Here is a 14788-nt window from a genome sequence, read left to right on the forward strand (position 1 = left end):
CTTCCCATCTGATATTGCTCAGGACTCAATACATGGGCCTTATTAACACCTCCAAACTACTAAAAATAAGCATCCGTGTTCACTCACGATAAAGTTTTTTTGGTCTTACACTGAAACACTAGTAACAATATCAAAGACATAGGAAACACACTAGACAAAACACATGGATATAAAAGAATTAAGACACCTAATAATTTTTAGAATTTTTGCGACCACTACAAAAGTAAAATTAAGTGAAAATAAAGCTTAAAAATGAAATAAATTTTTTTGAAAAATTGAAAAGGTGGTCTAAATGATAGAATTTGGCCAAAATAGACTTTAATTCACGACGAAGCTGTGAATATTGATCTCCACCCCTTAATTCTTCAGCCTGCAAAGTTTGAGTGCGAACGAAGATATACTAAAATAGCATAAAGAATGACTCGGATCATATAAGTAAAATTTTTTCACTGTATAGAAAAATAAAACAACAAAATAGAAAAACAAAGAATAATCCTAAGATTATCAAACATTGTAACACTCATCGACAATGGTGCCAAAATTTGATAACTCGTCTATCATACTATGGTTACAAATTCAAATCTGCTATACTAAAATAGCATAAAGAATGACTCGGATCGTCTCTCACAAGGAATGTAGCCGGCGAATGGTAATCCTAGGATTCAGTTTGCTATTGCTTTAGGTTTTTTTAATGTTGTAATTGGGAATTTTGGGTTTTGCATTGCGAAGACTACTGAATGAAAGACATTCTAATCTAACCTAACTACGATTGCAATTGAATTAACGAAAACATGATGTAAAGCATTCCTAACCTAATCTAATCTACTTGCATCCAATTAAATGCCAAGAACATAAAGCATTTAAACGAAACAAGACAAAGCGGAAATTAAATGAATTAAAATGCATTAATAGAAATTAAAGTAATGTAAGGGGCATAAAAATAAACACATAGCAAGCATGAAAACTAAGCTACACTAAGGTAAAGTGGAGATTTCTCCCTATGTGGTGGATGATGCGGAACGAGCACCGGAACCCTTAAAGCTTGGTGGAGTTGTATGCGGAACTTGGAACCTCAAAGTTTGTGGACAATCGATGGATGGATGTGGCTTGGAACTAGGAACCCATAAGCTTCAGTGGACAATGTTGGAGGAGAGGAAGACAAGAACCCCCTCTTCGACTTTTCTCCTTAGTGGATGGTGGCTCTCCGATGAGGAAGGAAACCCTCTTTCCTCCTCTTGAGGTGGATGAAGGCATGGTCGGCGGTGAGATGGAGTTGATGAAGGGAACCCCTCTTTGATCTCTTCTTCTCGATGGATGGAGGGAGATGGCCCTGTGAATGAAGATGGAGCCTCTCCCAACCGGGGGAGGGTGAGATGGACTCCTGATAAAGTGGAGATAGTGGAAATGGTGGAGGAAGAAGACTCCCAGAGCCCTAGATTTGAGTTTAACTTTTATAGGTGATGAAATGAGCTGCTGATTTCCCTCGTGCCACGATCGTGCTTTTTAGCACGACCAGACTATGTTGGCCCTTGGAGTGGAATTTGCAGCCTCTACTGTGGGATACAGTCGTGCTAAAAAGCACGACCAAGTCGTGTTAGCCTCTGGAGGACTTTTGGTCGCGCATTTTGTTGGGTTCCAGTAAGGGACACAGCCAGGCCATGTCAGGGGACACGACTGGGCCATGTTAGCTTTTGTTTCCTGCATTTGAGCCCTCCTTTGATGCCTACAAAATAAGGTACATTCACATTTCAATAAAAAGGCTATCAATTAGGATGAATTTGAAATAAAACTCAAAATAAACCCTTATTCGTTAAATACGATATAAACACGGAATTACACACATGAGAGAGTTCAAACATTAAGTATAAGAGCCAAAATAATATATTAAAATGGTTGTTAGCATTGTTCAATCCTTTAGGGCTTCACTCGCCTAGTGTTTAACCCTCTTGACTTACTAGAGCTTCTCTTGTATGTTGTTTGGTCCTCTTGATCCACCCAGGCTTCTGCTTATTATCTAATTCTCCTGACCCACCAAGACTTCTCCTGCTTGGTGTTCGATCCTCCTAGCCCAACAAGACTTCTCTTGTCAAGTTCCTTTTACCTGCACATTTGACATACCAGTTAGAATATATGATGCCTAACGTTAAATCCTTTGTCATGTATTAAAATATAGATTCGATCATCTAGTGTTGTTTGCACCAAAACGAAGATTTGGTTAACAACGATAAAATTGGATAAAATTCATTTTGTTGGAAAGTTGACAACTATTTTAGGATAGTTGATTATAGAAATCCCTTGATATGGAAAATCTCTTATCATGAATATCCCTTGATACAAGGATCAAATTTAGAAATAAAATATTTTAATTTATTATTTTCTATTTTTCTAGGTTTTATGCATAATTAATGTACAATGTGTGTATATATATATATATATATATATATATATATATATATATATTCATTATTGTGTATAATGAATGTGTGAGAGAGAATTTCATTCCACGTTTCTTAACATGGTATAAGAGCTTTAGGATTTTGTGCCTCTGAGACTTTCTTTGTTTTGATCTTCATTGCCAAGTTTTTATTTGCTCTTTCTTGGCTTTCATTCCTGATTTATTATTGGTCTTCATTGTCAATATATATTTTTCTTCTTCTTCCGATTGTGTCAGCCTTTATAGATGGTTTTTTTTTTCATATTTTGTGATGTCTAAGATTGTAGAAACAAACAACCTTCCTCAATCTGATGGAGCAATAAGAACCCTTTCTATTCAAAGTTTATTAGGGTCATTGGAGCAACCTAGTGGCCTCTTCTCAATGTTATTCTTTTCTATTTTTCTAGTTTGTATACCTTATCAATGTAAAAAGTATATATATACTCATTATTGTGCATAATGATAAGAGTAAGAGAGAATTTCATTCCACATTTCTTGACACATTTGAATATAGATAAGGATATAATAGGAGATCAAGCTTAATGGTGTAGAAGGATCCATATAACTAACCCCGTCTAGTGGGATAAAGACTTGGTTGTTGTTGTTGAGTCATTGCTCAAAATTCTGCCTCTATAATAGACCATGCTGCCACATCTGCTTTCTTGCTTCTCTGTCACGAGGTTACTACCAAGAAGAGTGCAATATTTAATGGTTAACTTCCTTAACTATTGATCCAACATCATTACCATCAAACATTTCTTCTAAACAAAATTTCATATGTTTTTCAGGTGTTCTTTGAGATACTGTACAGTGAGCTACTTGTAAATGAGTTTTTTTTTTTTTTTGTTATGTATGAATTGCCTAATCATATTTACTACATATGCTATGTCAGATTGTGTATAAGATAAATAAGTTTTCTTACCAGTCATTGGTACATTTTCTTATTGACCGTGACATCTTTTTTTTTGCGATTCCAAATTTAGATTTAGGGCTATTGAAGTACTTATTGGCTTGCATGTTGTCTAGCATATTTCTTCAAAAAGATCTATAACATATTTCTATAAGAAGATCTATAACGTATTTCTTAGAGTGAGCTACTTCAATCCCAAGAAAGAATTTTATACTCCTTTACCAAACACTGAATTAGAAGTTCTCTCTTTACTATTTGATCATCAACATACACTTAGATACACTTAAAATGTTATGACTCCCCGTGAAAAAGTGTGTTTAATAAATAATGTGTGATCCCTTTAGCTTTGTTGCATCTCATGGCAATTATAATTCTCACAAATTTGCCAAATTATTCCTATGGTGATTGCTTAAATTCATGAGGCTTTCTTCAATTTATATATAGTATGAGCATCCAAATTATTTCCATATCCTATTGTGGCCTCCATATAAAATTCTTTCTCTATTTTTTGCGCAAAAAATGCATTCTTGACATCAAACTCATTCTTAGGATCAGTTTTACATTCTGGAACTTACATTAGTTCAATAATAGTCATCTTCTCCCTCGAATAACCTTTGTCAATTCTCAATGACAGTTGAAATTTTTATGCACAAGTTTAGACAATATTTACCACAAATTTAGACATACATAGGATTTGACATATATTGAGATGTAGGATTTGGCATGAAGTCAGATACCTAATTAGACATTGGAAGTTACGACACATTGAAAATAAGGCGTGGTGAAGTAAGATGTTTATTCATCAAAAGTAATGTCTACCGACATATAGAACTTTGATGAAGGATGATAATACTTGTGCTCTTTTTGAGTTGAGGAATAACCCAACAGTTAAAGATAATAGAGCCCATTCCATTCTTTCGCATGCCCAATTATCTTCTTTGAATCCTTGTTCGAGTACACCAATAAATAAGTAGGCGAAGTTTTGTCAAGGTTACCAATAAGAGATCTGACCTCTCGACCTATTCTGATTGTGCTGTAGTTGATGTTTCTACACATTTTGACAATTTATAAGTCAAAAATTGTAGAAAAAAATTAATGAGAGATAAGAAAAATTGACAATGAAGGTCGAGCCATAAGGAAAAATTTAAGACTAGTAAGAGGAATCAAATTATGAAGGTTGGTAAAAGAAAATAGGAAGAATTGCCTATCTATGAAGGCAGGTAAAAAGAATCCAACTATATGAAGGCCAAACAATAGGAAAAAATCTAGCTATGAAGGCGGGTAAAAGGGTTCTAGTTGCAAAGACTAGTAAAAGAAACTATAGAAAAATTGTCCTGCATAAAGATTAGTAAAAGGAATTCAACAATAAAGGTTGGTAAAAGAAATAAAAAAATTATCCAGCTATAAAGGTCAATAAAAGGAATTCAGCTACAAAGGCTGATGTGGAAAAAATTGACATTGAAGGCCGAGAAACATGAAAAAATTTAAACAATAGTGAAAAATTCAGTTTGGTAAAAGGAATCTAATTATAAAGGTCAGGAAAGAAATCAAGCTATGAAAGCTAACAAAAGGAATACAACTATAAAAACTAGGAAAAGAAATAAGAAAATTGGACAATGAAGACTGAACAACTATGAAGGTTGGTAAAATTTAAGAAATATTTCGATTTGTCTTTAGAAAATCGAGTAGAATAGGAAAAAAAACAATGAAGCATGGATGAAGAAAATCCAAAACAGTGAGGGGTGGGGGTTAGGATCCAAGAATGAATAAAAATAAAGAAATTAATAATGGTGGCAGAACAAAACAGTAGAGATGAATGTAATTGTGGAGGCTGTGTTGGAGGAAACAATGTATGATGAGGAGTGAAAGAATATAAAAATAAATACCTAATAATAGCAAATTCAAAAAGAAAGAATGAGTTAAAAAATAATATGAAAAATATAAAAAAACTAATAAAGATCGAGATAAAGATTATAAAAAAGATAATAAAAAAATTAAAAGAAGTTAACTATAAATATGATAAAAAAAAGTACCTTAAAAAATGCAAAGGATGAAAATAAAAATAATAAGAGGACGAGGGACGTGAGACGAGGAGACAATTGAAATAAAAGATAAGATAAATGTTTAGAAGATATAGATAAAGATTTACAACAAGCAAAAAGATGTAGAACAAGGGGAGGAGGGGCAGGAAAGAGAAAAATGACAAATAAGACAAGGGAATGATAATAGAATGATATAAACAAAAATGGAGAAGTAAAAGCACTGGGATAAAGGGAAGTAAAATTAAGAGTACACGAAGAAAAAGAGATAAAGAGAAAATAAATTAAGAAAAAAATTATAGAACATGAAAGAAAAAAGGAAGGAACTAACTTCTTATTTGTAAGGAAAGAATAAGGAGAGTAGGAAGTTACAATAAAGAGTGTTGATCATAAAAGATGTAAGGAACCAACTACGTATCGAAGAACCAACGATTCATGGATAATGGCAGTGCTAAAGCTTTAGGATAATGCTAAATGAAATAATAACTAGTATCGAGATTGAATCACCATGTTTCCATGGTTGAGGGCGGTGTTGAAACTTGAGGATGATGGTGAACGAAAGATATCTAGTACCAAGGTCGAATCATTGTGTTTCGCCGCTGATAGCATGTTAGAGATTAAAAATTGTATTAACTTATCTAATATATGTTTTAGGATAATGCTAAATGAATTAATAGCTAGTATTGAGATTGAATCACCATGTTTCCATGGTTGAAGGTGGTGTTGAAACTTGAGGATGATGGTGAACGAAAGATATCTAGTACCAAGGCTGAATTATTGTGTTTCGCTGCTGATAGCATATTAGAGATTAAAAATTGTATTAACTTATCTAATATATGAGATTCTAACCCCGTTTTATAAAATGATAACACTACTTATTCTTTATAAAATAAAATAATGACGTTTTGAATAAAAAATCCTAAAAGTTTTAATAGATTTTGCTAAAAAAAAGTAAATAAACTTTTATGACACCTAGTTATGCTAAATTTAGGGATATACATGATTACAAAATTATGTTTTCCCTGGTATTCCTCCATGTTATTTCAATAATATGTCATTTTTCCTCAAAATGTGTTTCCACCAGGACCTGTGATGTCAAAGTTCACAACTGCATTTAAAGAACTTGCCAGTTTTAAAGAACTTCTACAATCTCAGGTAATATTCCTTGTATTTCTTTTTTTTCTCATTCTGCATAAATCCTCTGACATAATACATGGGATCTTCGGCTTTCAAATATAAGGCACCATTCAAGCAAGTTCAGGTAGTGGTCCAGGACAGTAAAATAATAACTTAAAAAATGTAAAATGGACAGTATCTGCTTGGTGAAACAGATACTGTCAAGCCAATCTAGAATTTAAAATATTTCTTGAAAGCATTTTCTTAAAATCTTTCTTGAAAGTATTCATTCTAAAACTTAGAATTTTGCTTTCAAGCATTTTACTTTATCAAGCCTTCATGTTCTACTTAAAATTCTGCAAAAAGAGAAGATATCAGAATGGAAAAGGATTGCATCCTGTCTTATTATGTATATGGTAGGGAATAAAATAATTTAATTTCCTAAATTGACTTTCCAATTGAATGGTTTGATTTTATATATGAATCCTTGGATGTTGTTGCCTCTCTTGTCAAGCAGGTAGAGCACATGCTGAGTAATAGGCTGAGTCATTTCATTGACATGGATCTGCAAAATGTTAAGGTAACTTTTCTTTGATCCAGTTGTAGTGGAATATGGTCAAATGGACTTAGGATTTTACATAATTTGGATAACATTTGGTTGCTGAAATTCATGGTATATTACAAGCTTAATAATCAATAGTTGATAATCACAAAAATTGGCTACCTAAACATTATTATAGAGGACTGAAGATTTTGTATAGTTTGGATAACTTTTGTATATTGGAATTCACAGTATGATATTTACCAATAGTTGGTAGTAACAAAAATTGGATCTATCAGCATTATAGTCAAAGTGAATGGAGGTGATATTTTTTGTATATACGAATTGTTAAAGTTGATTGGGTAACTACCTAGCCCAGAATCTCAGTTAACTTTTAGCACGGTGTCAGAGTAGTAGGTTTGAGTTTCAAATTCTGCTTGTTTCAAAAAGGAAAAAAAAGGAGTCAATTCATGTGTTTCAAGTCATGTGTTGGGAGGTTGGGACTGATGAAGTAAAATTCCTTGCCAACACATGAAGAGGGAATGCCACCCATAAATGAAAGGGGATTATTTACAATATGAATTTATAAATTAGGTCCTCTCCTATCAACTTGAGCTTTTGGAATAAGTGGTTTTAGCTTTAGCAAAAATCAATCGCATCATATATGAAAACTAAAGCAGAGCAATACCTTTAATACAGTCTGCTAGTTTGGTTGCTCTAAAATGGTCAAACCAACATTGGAAATTTGAACTGTTAAAGGTTGATAATTATTTCAGAGGAAGGATAAATGAAAAAAATGCTATACTTTTGTTCTGATGGCTGGTCATGGATTATAGGAATGTCGCTGGCAGTACAATAAAGCTATGGCAGGGTATGCTAAGGTATATACTTTTAAGTATCTTTTGACCATTAACACCCTTTACATTCTTAGTCTTGTTCAACTGTAGTAACTGAAGTTATTGTTCAGTGTATTGATCATTGTAAGCTAGTATTTTAACTGTAATGATTGAAATATTGTTGTTTTGTGGCATTAGGCACGTGAGAAGTTTGTGTCAGTAAAGAAGGGCACAAGAGCTGACATAGTTGCTGAACTCGAAGAGGCAAGGTTTCCTTTATAAAACTGTGCATTGAAATGTGCCTACATGTTAGCTTAGTGTGCTGTTTTTTTTTTTTGTATCTTGCAGAATCTGCATAACTCAAAGTCAGCTTCGGAAAGATGTCGTTTTAATCTAGTATGTCTGCTAAGATTTTTTTAGTTTTCTGCTAATTACACAAATCCATTAGTTTATGTGCCAACTTCCTTATGTGGCTTCTTAAGGAGTTCAGGTTAGTGCTCTTGCTAATGTTGAAGCGAAGAAAAAATTTGAATTCCTAGAATCCATAAGTGCAGTAATGGATGCTCATATGAGATACTTTAAGCAGGTAAATTTTCTGTCCTCTTCAACCTTTATGCTGTATTTTTTGATCTACCTTCTTTATATTGCCCACATGGGACACTTTAATTGGTAAGGTTTATGCCTATGGTTCTATCCTTTTACAGGGTTATGAATTACTGAGTCAGATGGAACCATTTATTCACCAGGTAGTTTTTGTGTTTTTTTTGTTTATTTCACGAATTGCTTGGATCATGCTTTGCAACTTGTTTTTTGGTTTGAATTGGCAGGTTTTGACATACACTCAACAGACGAAGGAAATGATTAATGCTGAGAATGAAAAACTTGAAAAGAGAATCCAGGAATTCAGAACTCAAAATGAGCTTGCAAATCTAAGATCCTCCAGCAATGTGGTGGCCACAACTAGCGGTGATGGCATTCATGTAGTTGGTGTTACCTCATACAGAAACATAGAAGCCCTGATTAATTCTACTGTGAATGAAGAGGTATTACATATGTAATTGAATTTGTTAATTGCTACAGTACTGGGGATTTGGGCGTGGGGGGTGGGAGGCTGATGTAGAAATGTGAATATATTTTAGGAAATTGTCTCTTTGAAGGACCATTTTGTGTCTTCCATGTCAGGAATAGGACCCAAGGTCTCTAACAGATTTACTTAGTGTTACCTTTCTACTTCTTTCAGGTACAGATAATTAAGCAAGGTTATCTTCTTAAGAGATCTTCAGCTTCAAGAGGAGAATGGAAGCAAAGATTTTTTGTACTTAATAGTCGTGGTACTTTGTACTACTATGGAAATAAGTGGAGCAAACAACAAGTACGGAAAATTTATTCTATCTTTGCATCCTATCTTAAACCTATGAAAGTTCAACGCTCTAACTTGTTACTAAAATTGACTTTTTTGCTTTGCAATTTGCTTCAAGTACAATTCATTTTCTTTCCAATGTCCTTAACAGTGATTATTTTTAACTCAGATGAGAAGTATTTTAAGGTTACTTACAGAGTTTATGACCATAAGCTGTGATTAAGTAAGTTTACCAATTCTTTCATCATATTAGTCTTTTGTTATTTGTTGAGTCCATAGCAACTTTGTTTGTGGCAAGTCTACTCTGACAAACAGTTCTGACCAAGCCAGCTTTGTTTAATGATTTGCACATCTCTCTTTTGACAGTTGCCCAGAAATTTCTGTTGAACCTGAACTCATGTTACTGACAATGAAATTAATGATTCAAATTTTTCTTAGCAGATCACATATGGAAAACCCTAGTCACTTTTTCTTATGGATATTAGGCATCTTTTTGGATTTTCATTTCTGATGGGAAAGAATACAAGTTGATCCATAATGATGTTCAACAAAGGGTTAAAATCTCAAGCCGTGCTAGAGTTTTCGACTATAAAATTCTGTAGCATACCAACATTTCAACTTATGGTGTCGATGGCGAATTAAAAGTGAAAGGATGAAGGAAATAAAAAAGAAGAGAAGACACTATATCTCTAAATTTGGACTGATTGTCTCATATGAAATAGTTCACTTTTGATACGATGTCGTATGGACATAAACTACAAAATTACAATTCATTTTAGCATGTACTGTAGCTTACCAAGGATGTCTAGTGTTGACATAATATGATACTTAATTGACATAGCAACACAGAAGAGATTACTTGTGCTTTGTGTTGAGTAGTATCGAGTGCCAAGTAATATTGAATTTTGATAATTTATTAAAATAATATATTTTGACCTGAGATAGGATGAGATTTTAAACCATGCATTCAACTACCATTAACACCAATATAATTTGGTTGACAAGTGCAATAGTTAAGCTCACCTTGTTTTGTTAATTTGAATAAAGCCTTAGCATTTATGCTTGCATCAGCCAAAAAAAAATTTCAGAAAACAATAAGCACCAATCTTTCCACATATGGTATCAACATATGTTGGAAGATTGTTGAACCTAGTATTCACAACCCTTTGAGATGAATAAGATGCTATAAGGGATAGATTGACTTCAACGAAATTAGGTTTCTTAGGCCATCTAATTTCTAGAACTTCTCACCCTCAACAGGCTTCGAACACTATATCTTGGGTTTGAAGGAGATTATCATTTTTGTCTCTTACATAGGAAGCGATTCAAAAATATTGTAAAACTCTAGCTTGTACAAAAAATACTCAATTTTAGGAGCTCCTAAAGGCTACCAATTTGTTACATAGTAGGGAGGTGTAATCTTTAACTTGGACGTGGTCTATTGTGAATGAGTACCGTTCTCCTATGTTTATTTATTCATTGAAAAAGAGTCCATGGCAAAATTGCGCACAACAGAGGGTTTTTCCTTAAAATTTCATTTGCTAGCTGATATGGTAGCTCGATGAGAGCTCAAGCGACAATTGAGGAGGATGATGTGGGTAAGGGGTTGCTGATAGGTCTTGGGTGCAGGTAGAGGAGATTGATAAGGGTTTAGGGAAATTGTTTGGACAATTCAAATTTGGGACCTAGCAAGCAACGATAATGATATCAGAAGTATTCTTTGCATTTTCAATTCTAAGCACACAATTGGGAGTTCCAAACTGTGTTTTGATTTCAGCACAAAAGGAATAGAGGATGGAGAAAACCTTAGGACATTCTTTCATCAAAAGCCAAACATGCACGAGTACATCAACAAAGGGAACAAAGTACCTAGGACTAATTTTAAATGGAAATGCCACCGTAAATATTTGAATGTATTAAGAAAAAGTTATGTTGAAGCACATTTATGGATACTAGGAGGAAATGAGGATTAAATGTGTTTTCTAAATGAAAAGATTCACTCTCTAGACACTGAATATTATATAGAATAGGAGTCATCTTTTGCAAATATTGTAAGATAGAATGCTCAAGGTGACTGTGGATTTGGAGAGGAATAAAGTCGACAATAAAAGCAGATGAGTGTATAGCCTATACATAATCTTTGAGACTTATGTTGTGTATAAATTGTTGGAGATCAGATGGTTGAGCTAGAGCAGGGTGAATAACAATTGTTATCTACAAATGCGATTCTCTTTGCTCTTGCTATTGATAGCAAGGTTACAAGCACAGCACAACAGAATAAACTTAAATTGATAATCACGCTTACCAATCGTTAACATATTTACTTAACATAGTTTGGTAGCCCTTAAGCTTCTACTCCACAATTTATTATCCATCAGTGGATCACTTCCAGAAAGCCACGAACTTTTCTCGTTCATCAATTATCAGAGGTGGAAAAATTTTTTACAAGCTAAAATGTTTGCAATTAGATTACAAGAAAGTTTGGAACAAGAGAGAAACTCTAACAAGACCTAACTAGCTTTATTTTTGCTAGCCTTGAAGACTCTACCGAGATTCCATTTTATAGCCTTCAATCCTCTAATGTCTATTGCTATCTATCGCTCAATAGTCGACTGCTCCATCTTCTTAGTTGATTGGCCCTCGCAATCCAACCATTATTGTGCAGTAATGATTCTTTTTTGCTTTCCATATGGGTAAGCAACTGACTGTTCACTTACCAGTTGACTAATGCCAATTGACTCAGTGATAAATATAACCATTTTGTTTGTTGGCTCTTTGGTCCTAGTTGAGTGGGGTTGATTGTTCCTCTAGTCGACTGAAATCCACATCAATCAATTGCTCCAAATCACAAACTCTAATTTACCACAACTTTAAAGTTTTGATTTTCAGTCGACTCCAACACTATTCGGCAAATGCCCATCATGAGTTGATTGACTAATCCTTATACCTCGAAACCATTGGGGTATTATATTTCCATTTACCAGTTGACTACTATCCATTACTAGTTGACTGTTGACCACGACCACCTCTAGGGTTGAGATTACCTATACTGAATTCTACTCTCATCCTCAACAAGTGCAAGGCACTCAACACTTATAGCTTATCGAAAACTTAGCCTCTTAGCTTGACTTCATCCATCGGTCATCTTTAATCAACCCTTGGATGCGCACGAACTTGTGGTTCCTCTACATGCCATCTGTCACCCCTTCACCTATAGAGTTTGCTTCCATTGACTATGTCCTCGCTGCTTCAATACTCTTTGTGGTCTTTTAGTCTGCCTCATGCAATCTCTCAATCTCTACAAACCTTAAGCCATCGAGTTGCCAACCTAGATATGCCAAGTCAATGCTCCAGAGCTGCTCCAACACCACCTTAGTGCTTCACGTTTTGCGATCTCTCGGATGTCTCATATCATCCTTCTCCAATCTCACCAGACCTTCGAGCCACTAAGCATGCCATTTTGGCCACGACAAACCATCAACCATATGAGCTTTCTAAGCTCCATATGCTTTCCTACAAGTCCTGTCACGCTCAAACACACATCAAAACATAAGGTAATACCTAACTTGAACCATTTACATAAACATTAAAACCTAAGGTCATACCAGACCACTTGAGGGCACAATTGCACCCACACAAATTGCCTTTCTAGTAGTCAAATCCTAAATACGCCAAAATCACTGAATAATTTAGTTTATAAGTTTGTTCGGAGATAGTAAATTCAATGAAAAGTAAGGCATATAAAACACAGAAGAAAGTGATAAAGATAAGGAAGGAATTCTCGGCCAAAACCTCATATGAAAGTGACCGTTTTGCTAGAGTAATATTGGTAGGTAGAATGAGGTGTTGGTTTGAGTTGGAGAAAATAGAAACATTACTAGTTAAGTACTTAGAAGTTCCTGAATCTAGAACCAAGTCTCTGACCTAAATACATGCATCATACAAGCACCTGAAGTACTTTTATGAACCAAGGGTTATCACAGTTGGAATGGTACAGTATGAGAAGCGCACCATTGGAGTACGAGTTCATATTTTCAATGGTACATTAACAGGGTTATCAAGAATGCAATCATGGGAAGTTTCCATAGATTAAGCCATTTGGTGGAAGAGTAACGGTCCTCGATTCTCCATAAAAATCTGCACAGGATAAACAGGAGGCTGCCATAAATGTGATCTGAGGTGGAAAAACCTACTGGGAACAGATGGAAGAGAATCAATAAATCGAGAAGGGGGAGAGATCTGTACAAAAATTTAGAATAGAAGATTGGAAAACAGAATCAAATTTGTTATTCTGTAATCTATAATCAATCAACAGAGATCTGCAGAGTCAACCAGTGGCTGAAGTGTCATGAGGAAGAAGATGTGGTCATCCGATCTCCTTAAAACTGAGATATGAAGGTTCTGGTAAAGCAAAAATTGGAAGAAACTGCTAGTGATGAGCAGAAGTTGGAAGAAGCTGGAATCAAGCGCAGAGTCCAGAAATTGGAAGAAATCTGGAATAAACTATACCTGATGCAGAATCTAGGAAATCTTGATAAATTTGAGGCAATAGAATAGAGATTTGAAGATTCTGGCTCATCTAGCTCATAGGCTTTAATTTTGACGCCAAATGTCACTTGGTGAGGTGAACACTCATGCAAGATTAACCCAAATGCTGCTCCTGCTCATTGGCTTCAACAGAGAGCGATGTGATCAACAGATATCACAAAAGGGATGAGCAGTTGAGGGCGTCAATAATGGATATGGTGATGAATGAATCCAAGATGAGTGGAAAATGGCCGAAGAAAGGAAAAATGAGCAATAGATAAAGATGAGTAGTGCAGGGAATGCTATGTGGATATCATGGGGAAGTTGGAGATATTGCAACTATGAGTGGAGTGAATGGTGTTAGCTGTATATATATAGTAGTATATATCTGTCAATTATGCTAGCTGCTAATTAGCTTAATTAACTTCGTAATTGTAGATAGTCACCTAAGATAGATTCCTAGCTTTGTATATAAATGTGTCATCTTTTAATAAAATGTGTGATTCTTTTCATCTTAAATAACTTGGTAACAGAGCAACACTAGAGATTAGAAAATAGGGTTTCACACGTCGACGCATATGGACGCATCCCTGCTTGTGGACTTTGGACAAAGTTTAGATTGTGGTATTTATTCTACTTTGTATTCTCTATTTTGGTCTTTCGCTATTTTTTCTTGGGTTTCAAGGTCTTATGATTGAAAATAAGTCGTCTATTGTGACGGATGTGGTTCCTATTTTTTCTTGGGTTTCAAGGTCTTATGATTGAAAATAAGTCGTCTATTGTGACGGATGTGGTTCCTATGACGTCTAAAATCATAGACCATAAGCTAAATAGTTCGAACTACTTGGATTGGAGTAAGACTGTTCGCCTCTATCTACGAAGTACTGATAAAGATGGTCATTTGACTGATGATTCTTTTAAAGATGATTTGAAGTAGACATGGCTTAGAGAGGATGCTCATTTGTTCATTCACATTTGGAATTCTATTGATAGTGAGATAATTTGTTTGATCAATCACTATGAGT

General features: G+C 34.6%; 1 protein-coding gene across 1 annotated transcript in view; it reads left to right on the forward strand.

Annotated features, from left to right (window-relative positions):
- LOC141843099 (ADP-ribosylation factor GTPase-activating protein AGD2-like) overlaps positions 1-14788 on the forward strand; it is a 39661-nt gene that overhangs the window by 11960 nt on the left and 12913 nt on the right. Inside the window, exons 4-12 of the mRNA XM_074731128.1 lie at positions 6468-6538; positions 7017-7079; positions 7877-7921; positions 8075-8140; positions 8225-8272; positions 8367-8462; positions 8581-8622; positions 8704-8919; positions 9117-9248. Coding sequence (XP_074587229.1) covers positions 6468-6538; positions 7017-7079; positions 7877-7921; positions 8075-8140; positions 8225-8272; positions 8367-8462; positions 8581-8622; positions 8704-8919; positions 9117-9248 — 779 coding nt within the window. The remainder of the gene's footprint in view (positions 1-6467; positions 6539-7016; positions 7080-7876; positions 7922-8074; positions 8141-8224; positions 8273-8366; positions 8463-8580; positions 8623-8703; positions 8920-9116; positions 9249-14788) is intronic.

Source organism: Curcuma longa, chromosome 12, assembly GCF_044706935.1.
Source record: "Curcuma longa cultivar G26 ecotype Majalengka, Jawa Barat chromosome 12, ITB_CL_G26_1.1, whole genome shotgun sequence".
Classification (NCBI taxonomy): domain Eukaryota; kingdom Viridiplantae; phylum Streptophyta; class Magnoliopsida; order Zingiberales; family Zingiberaceae; genus Curcuma; species Curcuma longa.